Source organism: Chenopodium album, chromosome 25 (assembly GCF_948465745.1).
Source record: "Chenopodium album chromosome 25, dcCheAlbu1.1, whole genome shotgun sequence".
NCBI classification, from domain to species: domain Eukaryota; kingdom Viridiplantae; phylum Streptophyta; class Magnoliopsida; order Caryophyllales; family Amaranthaceae; genus Chenopodium; species Chenopodium album.
In genome coordinates this window covers 18,886,169-18,896,278 of record NC_137858.1, presented here as the reverse complement: position 1 = coordinate 18,896,278, position 10,110 = coordinate 18,886,169, and the positions used below count along the sequence as shown (strand labels likewise).

Below are 10,110 nucleotides of genomic sequence, written 5' to 3'. Positions count from 1 at the left end.
TAAAAAGTTAATTAAACAACTAATTTTGATTAAAAAATTTAAAATGTATGAACCAATAACATTCGAATACGTGGCATACTTAACCTAAGCAACTGGTTACCTCCAAGGCTAACAAGTCATGACTCATTTCGGGAAGATAAGCTATAAAGATCGACTTATTTTCAGTTAATCAAAAAGTTGACTTATTTTAAGCTAACCGTACAAAGGTTGACTTTTTTTGACAAATTTTCCAAAATTAAAATTTATGCAAAATGTCTATTAAAAACTAACATATTAGAAATCAATGTTTAGATTGAATGGATACCAGAAATTTAAGGGGGCAAAAATCCCACATCAAATTACCTAAACAAGCTGGCTGTCAATGCACTCACTAAGCAATTTCAACCATAATGCTCTCTATTTTGCTTCTCCCTCTCTTTGTTTTTTAAATGGCGGCCGCTTCGAAGATGTAGCCTTGTCAATTACCATCGAATTCGCCATTAAAACTCAGGACACCTAACTAAACAAATCCAGAAATTGAAAAGGTTTAAAGATTAGAGAATAAGATAATTATGGAACAAAAATGGTGGAATTTGAGCAGTAATAAGTCTGAAAAAAGATGTTTTAATTAGCCTCTTTGGCTTGATAAGCCTTTCCATAAGTACCTTCTTCAACCTTCTCAAACACATTCATGGCCAACAATACTATTTCCTCCTCTTGTTGCTTCCATACAATGCTGCCATTGAAGGAGGAAAGAAAAACTCGGAGAAAGACTGAATGGGAAAGGAGAGAAAGAAAGAAAGTTGGAGAGTTGAGGGGAGCTTACTATAGCAAAGAAGGCATACACAAGACTGCAGGTATTCAGGTGGAAACATTCTGCATAGGCTCTAGCTAATAAATTAACAGTCATATTCAAATCTGCGTAATGAAATTTATCTGGTAACAAAATTCCGTAGTTTTTTAGTTTAACTAGCTGCGACTTTTAGCTAGTATAAACATACAGTACTTTGGTTTATGCATAGATTGTGATAAATTGTTACAGCAGGTGAGAATTGAACAGGTCTTTATTTCGAATTACGTTGAATTTGAGGCAGTCTAATAGCAAATAATTAGAACTAATGTATTTTTTCAGGTTAGTTTAACATACATACGTGTATGATGGTTGCATTTTACCAAATTCTGTCCTTGTACTTCTAATAAGGGAATAATGTCATTTTTTCTACTATATAGCCTACAACCGAGTTTCAAGGATCCAACAGAGGCAATTACGGTGAAATGAAGAATCATAGTAACATACATACCAGAATTTAGATATGGGAATATCAATCTAGAATTCATTATTAGGGCCTGTTCTGATTGACTGAAGTGAGCTGAGCTAAACTGAACTGAACTTAACTTATTGGAGCTGAGCTGAGCTGAGCTGAATATTTTATGAGAGAAAGAAATTAAGAACTGAACTAAACTCATTGGAACTAAACTGAACTGAAAATAATCTGAAGAGAACAGGCCCTTAGTCTCACTCGAATTTAATTGTAAGTAGGAAACTTGTATGCTTTAGTGTGGATAAAGAGTTAAGGACTGCAGTTAGCTTAAAACTAAGAATAGATATCCCTTTAATAGTTACATTGACTTGTGAATTAAGCTTACCAGATTGAGGGAGTCAGCGATCTCAGCAAAGTCATTGAGCTCCGGCTATTGCTGTCATCTCGTCCAAAAATAAATGATTTTCCAGTGCTTGGTCCATGCCTATGAGGCTATGACTTGAAGGCTTAGGAAGGCTGGATGCTCGTTGCAAAAAGGAAGACTACATTTATAAAATACAAAGTATAAAAAATAATCAGTTACACAAACAGGGTATTATAATTCAGCAGGGAAATAAAGTTCATTCAAAGCACTCTGAACATTGTAATTTGAAAGTCAGACTGTTTACTTCCAAATGCAGCAGATCATATCAAATTTTATAATTTTTACCTTTGAAGAGTCACTGCTGCTCGCTTTATTGAGCTGAGAATCAAAAATTGCTAGAAAACAGGAAAAAGAAAAGGCAATGAGAAAGACAGTAGACAAATACTCATGTGTTGCCTTAATCCCATTTGCCATCCCTACTCTAGAGAGAAAATTTAGTACTAAATTGCACAGATGCATACCTCAATTAACCCAAATTTTAAGGGAAAAAAGAATAAATGGAGGGAGAGCATTTTGATACTGAAGCTGGATATTATTAGCTTTTATCTTATTTTTAAACTTTCAGTTTCAGGTATAACAATGACAAGCAAACAGCTATGCAGGAAAATAGCCTCCAAATCAGGGTTCAAGCGCAAAATATGAGCAAGCATATCATAGCAAAGCAAGGCATACATGAGAACTGCAACTATTCAGGTGGGAACATTCTGTACAGGCGCTAGCTAATAAAATTAACAGTCATATTCATATCTGCCTAATGGATCACTTGTCCTAAAAGACTAATGACAAAATAGTTGTGATCAGGATTGCTATATGATTAAAGCTTAATCAAGTTCTATAATCTCAATCTTGGAGCAACCACGGGTAGCCTTAGGAGTACCATCCTCCTGCTGGTGCATCTTTGCAAACATAGGTTCGCAGGTGCTTTTAAGCTCTTCAATTTTTTCCTCAAACTTGACAGCTTCAGCAAGCAAATAGTTCCACTCCAGCCACTGGGTTATTTTCTCAATGGCATCACCCACTTTTCTCTTGTCCTTGTTATTCATCTTCGTTCCACTACCTCTTAAGGTTCCCTTAACCTCGTATATATAATTCTCCAACTTGTTCTTAACTATAGCTGCTTTCTTGCGCTCCTCATCCTCAGCCTTATACTTTTGAGCAGACTTCATCATCTTGTCAATCGATTCCTTTGATAACCTCCCACTGTGATTGGCGATGGTGATTTGGTCCTTGTTGTTTGTGCCAACAAGCTCTGCAGACACAGTTAAAATGCCATCAACATCAATGTTGAAACAGACATCAAACTGAGGGACACCTTGAGGTGCTGGAGGGATATGCAGAGAAAATTGGCCCAATAAGTTGTTTTCATTAGCAATGGGTCTCTCACCCTCATATACTGGAAATTGTACAGTTTTCTGGTTGTCAACCGCAGTACTAACTCTGCTGATCATCTTCGTTGGGACTGGCGTATTCCGAGGAATTATTACTTTCATGTTACCAAAGTATAATTGCATACCAAGGGACAGAGGAGTAACGTCCACAAGCACAGAGTTCTTATTACAACCTACACCAGCCAAGATCGCAGCGTGGAATGCAGCTCCAGATGCCACGGCCTCATCTGGGTTAATACTTTTACAAAGCTCCTTTCCATCAAAAAAATCTTGCAATAATTGCTGAATCTTTGGTATTCGGGTCGACCCACCCACAAGAACAACATCATGAATTTCACTCTTTTCCATCTTGGCATCTCTCAAACACATTTGAACAGGTAACATACAATCTTGGAACAAATCCATATTCATCTTTTCAAATCGGGCACGAGTAATGCTACAAGAGAAATCTGCTGCCTCAAAAAGGCAATCAATCTCAATAGTAGTCTCTGTAGTTGAAGAAAGGAGTCTCTTAGCCTTCTCACAAGCAGCTCTCAGCCTTCCAACAGCCCTACGATTGGCACTTATCTCTTTCTTGTGTTTCCTCTCAAACTCAGTGATAAAATGGCTCAACAATCTATTGTCAAAATCTCTACCACCAAGGTGGGTGTCCCCACTAACTGCTTTTACTTCAAAAACACCCTTCTTGATTGCGACCAAAGAGACATCAAAAGTTCCACCACCAAGGTCAAAAACCAAAATATTCTTCGTCACATCACTACTAGTACCTTTCCTATCAAGACCATATGCAATGGCAGCTGCTGTTGGCTCGTTAATTATCCTCATAACATTCAGGCCAGCAATGACACCAGCATCTTTAGTTGCTTGTCGCTGGGCATCATTGAAATAGGCAGGAACAGTAACAACAGCATTCTTAACTTCTGAACCAAGATACGCCTCTGATATCTGTTTCATCTTCATGAGAAGCATTGAGGATATCTCCTCTGGAGCAAATTGCTTCTCTTCACCCTTATAAGTAACTACAATCATAAGCTTCTTGAAATCCTCTCCATCAGCAGTAGGAATCACTTTAAATGGCCAGAGCTTAATGTCTTTCTGTACCATTTCATCGCTGAATTTTCTACCTATAAGCCTTTTAGCATCTACAAAATTTATAAAATAAAGAATCTCATTACCATCTCCAAAGTTAATCAAATCTCGTTATTTGGATTCCAATAGTATAAATTATGATACCAACTGAAATTTATCATCACAAAGGACTACTACAAATAGCTATGGCTAATTACACAAAACACGTCCCCTCTTCAAATGTAAGTTGCAAATAACATGGCAGAAAAAGTTCAAGACGAGTTGACAGATTTTACAAGACACTTGCAAATTATGATTACATATTATAGCTAACTAAGCACAGTGACTGCTAGCTCAGAAACAAAAATCATCACATCTTATATTCAAGTGTTTAACCTTTACTGCCCTTTCCTTAATTGAAAACTTACGCGTTTGTTTAATCTTAATTGTTTTCAATATCAAATTCAAGACCAAAAGCCTAAGAAAGACAACCACTTTGACACAAGACAACTTCAATAGTCAAGACTTCGTATTATGCTCAAATAGCAAGCCACTAACTTCACAATAAAATTTCTTTGAGAAAAAAGGCTCCAATTTGTAATCATCTTTCAGCAGAAATACTTTACTAAAGTGTTTCCCAACCAATTCAAACATCATTTAAAATGGAGCAAATTTATTACGATTTAGCTTCAAAGTATACTTTTTTAACTGCTAAAGTTATCATAGCCCTAATAACATTTATCTCCTTCCCAACTTCAACTTCACTACTTTAATTGAGCTTTCTATTTCAGGAAACAAGACATTCATTTTCCGAACATCTCAAAATAGTCTATCACCATTACTTCCAATTCGACCCAAGAGTAATGATCCAAAACAAGATGACCCAAAACATTGTTTGTGCTTCTTTCTTAAACTATGTAGTAAAACAGCAATAATAGCATAATCTCAACTATATTCTTAATTTTTCCATACAACATCAATAATACAAGAAGAAATCAAATTCAACCAAATACATTTTGTTATTCTTTTTTTGAAAGAAATACATTTTGTTATTCTAAAGTAAAGGTATAAATAATTACAATCATTATAATTTTTTTCTTTATAAATTTTCATCATTCCACAAAAATTAAAAAAAATAAGGAAAAAAAATGATAAAGCACAAAACTTTAAAGCATAAAAGAAGAGGGAAAGAGAAAGACCAAAGATGGTGTTGGTAGGATTGTTTCCGGCTTGGTTGGTGGCAGCCTCGCCAACGAGACGCTGCGTATCGTTGAATGCGACCCAAGACGGCGTCGTACGGTTGCCTAATTCATTGGTGATGATCTCAACGCGGTCTTGTTGTGGGGACCATGCTCCCACGCATGTGTAAGTGGTTCCGAGATCGATTCCTATCGCCGGCCATAATTTTCCTTCTTTTCCTCCGTTCATCTTTCAAACTCAGGGGGTGTTTGCTGTTTGGTTCACTTGAAGGTATATAGTACGGGTTTATGTTTGTTTTATGACTACATTACCCCCGTGTAGAGGTGGTTTTTGGACAGGGTAGCCCAATGATAATAGGGTTAAGGTCAAGCTTATAGGGCTTTTAATGGACAGAGCTATTAATGGACAGGGCCCTTATTGGGTAGGATCAATATAGAGCCAACATGTTTTTCCAATTTAGTTGATAAAGAAAATACATAATGTAAAAATAATTATATAGATTAATTTGTATTCATACGTGTTTAGGGAATTTTTACCCTAGACAAGTGGAGAGGTGCCACGTGTCAGAGGCTGGCAGGTCATCCATGGCCAATCTCCAACTGACACGTGGCCTCTCCAGATACTTCCTTAGAATTGCGGCCTTCAAGAGCCCAATTCCCCAAAATCCGCTATTTGGCGGCGCAGCCCATCAGTCCTAGGTCAGAATGACCTAAGGAGGGGCACTTTTCCCAATGACCCTATAAATAGGGAGATATTCCCTCAAAATGGGGGATATTCAGAAATAAACTATCATTTATTACATCCTACTTTCTCTCTCATCAGAGAACACCTAAGCTTGGAATCCAAGCAAATCCCCACCTAAATTTCCGCATTTTTTATTCTCCTTCAAGTTACTAACTTGAGCGTTGGAGGCGGAGCACCACCCAATTGGTGTCTCCGTTGTTTTTGCAGGTATAGAGTCAGTAGGACCAGTCTTCGAGTTGTAACTCTCCTAAGGACAAAAACACCCAAAACATTTGGCGTCGTCTGTGGGGAGAGTACCTCAAGATGGTTCAAAATTCTGTACCAATTCTCAATTCTACTTCTCTACGTCCTGTTACTCAGACGGGTAACCAAGAAGACTTGCAACCGGTTATTCAACCGGAAAATTTTGAAATCCTTCAGCCTCCGCCTCAGCCTCAGCCCGAGGTATTCACTGAGGAGGAGGAAGAAGAAGAAGACAATGATGTGGAGACCTACATAACCAAAGATGGCTCCCTCATCTCTAAATCCATTCGTTCTAGAGATCAACTGGAGCGAAATCTAGACCAGGCGGGTCCAAGCAGCCGGCCCACTGGGAGGTCAGACGGGGCAACCCGGAAGACTAGAGGAGAGGCTCCAGTCACCCGGAACGAGCTCATGAAATTCATGAACTCCTTCAAGGGTGACATCAAGGAGATGATCAACAACAAGGCAGGCTCTAGCAAGAGTCCGCGGCTAAAAAGACTCCCAATGATGGGAAGAAGAAGAAGCCGGTCAAGGACAGGCAGCCAACTCCTCATCCAAAGGAGAAGGCAGCCGCAAAACTTGACTGGTCCAAGATCCTGATGCCCCAAAGGCAGCCCCGACAACCCCAGCCGGAGGCCAAAAAGACGTCTACCTTTGATGCTAGAGAAGTCATCAATCGAAGGAGGCAGCAACAGTCTGAGTCAGCTTCTACCTCAAGCTTTCCAGACAGCTTCAAGGAAGCTTCTGCAAGGAATTCTATGTCCTTGCATGAGAGTCGGACAGGCGGTAAATCCGTCAACACCGAACCTCAGCTGATGATAGGGTCTATGCCATACGCACCCCAGGCGCAGTATGGGCAATATGGCCTCCAGTTCATGCAGCCACCCCCATTCGGAGGTCAGGCGACATATACCAATGTCCAGCCACTGGACTGGCAGCTCTGGCTGATGAGGCTAGGCGAACAGCCGTCTGCCTTTGCAGCCAATATAACCGAGGCGGCTCAGCCGGCCAAGGTTAAGAATATTTTGGTTGGTGCTTATGATGGCACCACCAACCCAGAAGACCACCTGATGTCATATACCAACCTAATGTATTTACAAGGTTGGGACGATGCCACCTGGTGCCGCTGTTTTCCGGCTACATTGAAGGGTATTGGCCAACAATGGTTTGGCAACTTGCCAGCCAGATCTATTGACTTCTTCAAGAAGCTAGCCTTCTTGTTTGCCACCAACTTCTCAATGAACATCCCTGCTAAGAAAACAAGTTTAGACTTGAGTACCATAAAGCAGGGAGAGAGAGAAGGGCTACGCTCATATGTCAGACGGTTCAACCTGGTCAGAATTCAGATCCAGGGGCTGTCTGACGAAGTAGCATTTACAGACTTCTTTAAGGGTCTGAGAGACGGGTCGACTTTTAAGTTCGACCTTGTCTAAAAAGGGGCATTTACGCTACAGGCGGCCCTGAGGGAGGCGGAAAGTTATATACAAGCAACCGACCTCTGCACGCCTGGTAGCCAGTCGGACTCCAAGAAGTCTGACAAGCAAAAAGAGAGCCGGTCTGCTCAGCCGGCAAAGAAAAAAGAAGAGAGCAAGAAAAGAAAAGAAGTCTGGGCGGTCAGTGATTCTGAGCAGCCGTCCTAGAAGAAGAAAAAAGAGTTTAAACCATATGTTCCCCGGTATGAGTTTAACAAAGACTGCAACTTCATCCTCATGGAGGTGAAGGACCGGCTGTCCATTGAGAAGCCGAATCCAATGAAGAGTTCCGTCCAGTCACGGAACAAAAATGTATTTTGCCAATTCCATGAGGAGGTTGGCCATGACACCAACGACTGCTTCAGTTTACAGCGGACGTTGGACCGTCTGGCTGACAAAGAGCTTCTAAAATCCTACATTTCTAAGTCCCCAGCTGGGGCAAAGAAGAAGAACAAGGGTCAGCTGTAACACCCCAATAATTCTCTCTTAAAAACCTATGAGAAACCTGTATATAACCTGAACAAATTCAAGAGAATTACTGGTGTACTACCGCCACGTGTTCAAACGTTAAGGCTATCTCAGAAATTAGCAGTGGAAAACCAAAACAGTTTTAAATAAACCTCAAAACAAAGTATTTAAATCAAAATAAGTATTACAAGTTGGAACCATTAAGGCCCTTATTCAAAACCCAAAAGAAATAATAAGTGATTAAATTCAGTGTTTAAACAAACTTAAACCAGGAGAAATAGTGTCAAATAAAATCGAGTTAAGATAAAATCAAACTTGCAAAGGAAATGAAATGTAAGCAACCAACTCTCTACTCATGTGAGAGAACCTGCGGTCATTCTGCTCCCCAATATTACAAGTGTAAAAATTGGATCGTCACAGGGTCATTGAAAGGCGAAGGCCATGACCAAAGAAGGACACACACACAAAAGTACGCAATCAGCAAAGCTGAGTACATACAAGCTGCAAAGTAAAATAAGAAAATACTTAACATGCTACTAATAATCAATCATACGCATCATTAAATAACAAACTCAACACACGACTCGATTATCCAATTTATTAAGACTCCACTAGTTAATAGTAGCTAACTCATTTCAATTTATTCATTGGATTTAGCAATAGACAAGGTTGTCCAACCCATGTTCCATTTGGAACATCAATAAAGAAAAACCCCATGCCTCCTTTCGGAAACATCAATAAACATCCAACGACCACGGGCGCGACTCCGTAACCGTAGTTAGTATGAGATCTCACCTAACTCCTAGTTTTGAAAAATATTTGAAATAAGAGACTCGTAGATCAGACGGCCTCGAGAAAAGTACACGGCTAATACCCCATGTACCCCAACCCCTGATTGTCATTACTCCAGAAGTGCACCAATCCAGAGTTTTATTGCTCATCCATCTTGCACTTTACGTGATTTACAGGTTTAGACTTGGTGATGACACATATGCATAACAATACAATCAATCCAATATCAATTCAATCAAGTAAATCAACTTTTCAATTTCAATTCTTGATTTATTAGTGGCAAGCAACATTTATTATTTATTCCTTTACTACCTCGGTGTATAAACACCTTGAGTGCATAAGGCACCCCAAACTCTTAACCTTGTCTTATAAGACATGAACCATTCCTTTACTCATCCTATTTCATTAAATCATGAATGAGTAATAATTAAGTCATTTCACCAATCACATACCTTTGCCTCTAAAAGCACCTTGCATAATTAGAACATAACCAATAATTGCAATAAGGAATAGTGCACGTCAAAGGAAATTCACAATGTATAACCAAACAATTTAACCCAGTCATCCCTAGACATGATACTAAGTTCTCGATCCATCCTTAAACATGCACCTAAAAGCAAGGTTTGTAACTTGTACGTACCTTGTGCAAACAATTCGGTTGGCCACTTTAGAAACTAGAAGTCACCTTCTTCAAAGTCCTCTCCTAAAGCAAACAATGAGAAATAAATCAATACTCAAGCAATTAAATTTACAGCAATACTAAAGTGTTTTAAAACCTCTCAAACCATCAAAATAAGGCCTTTAAATTGTCCCCAATAGTCAAAGTTAGTAATATACCATCCCAACTACAAGTTTATGTGTTAGATTCAAGAAAACATATCATATGGTATAAAATTACAGCAAGTTTAACTTACTAATACATGCTGAAAATTTGTTTTATTAATAGTTTTTGCAATTCAAATAGTCTATACCTATCACATTGCATAAATAGTTGTTTAAAAGATATTAAAGCATTCTAAACCTTTATTTTTGGCTCAAAACCAATAAAAATCAGATTATATAAAATCTGA

General features: G+C 38.9%; 1 protein-coding gene across 1 annotated transcript; it reads right to left on the bottom strand.

Moving 5' to 3' along the window:
* Positions 1–2,307: 2,307 nt before the first annotated feature.
* LOC145614792 (heat shock 70 kDa protein 18-like) lies at positions 2,308–5,568 on the bottom strand. The gene is made up of 2 exons (XM_081669857.1): positions 5,321–5,568; positions 2,308–4,195 (listed from the first exon to the last, which is right to left on the bottom strand). The coding sequence occupies exons 1-2, from the start codon at positions 5,547–5,549 to the stop codon at positions 2,487–2,489; spliced, it is 1,938 nt and encodes a 645-aa protein (XP_081525983.1). The 5' UTR covers positions 5,550–5,568; the 3' UTR covers positions 2,308–2,486.
* Between the last annotated feature and the right edge of the window lie 4,542 nt (positions 5,569–10,110).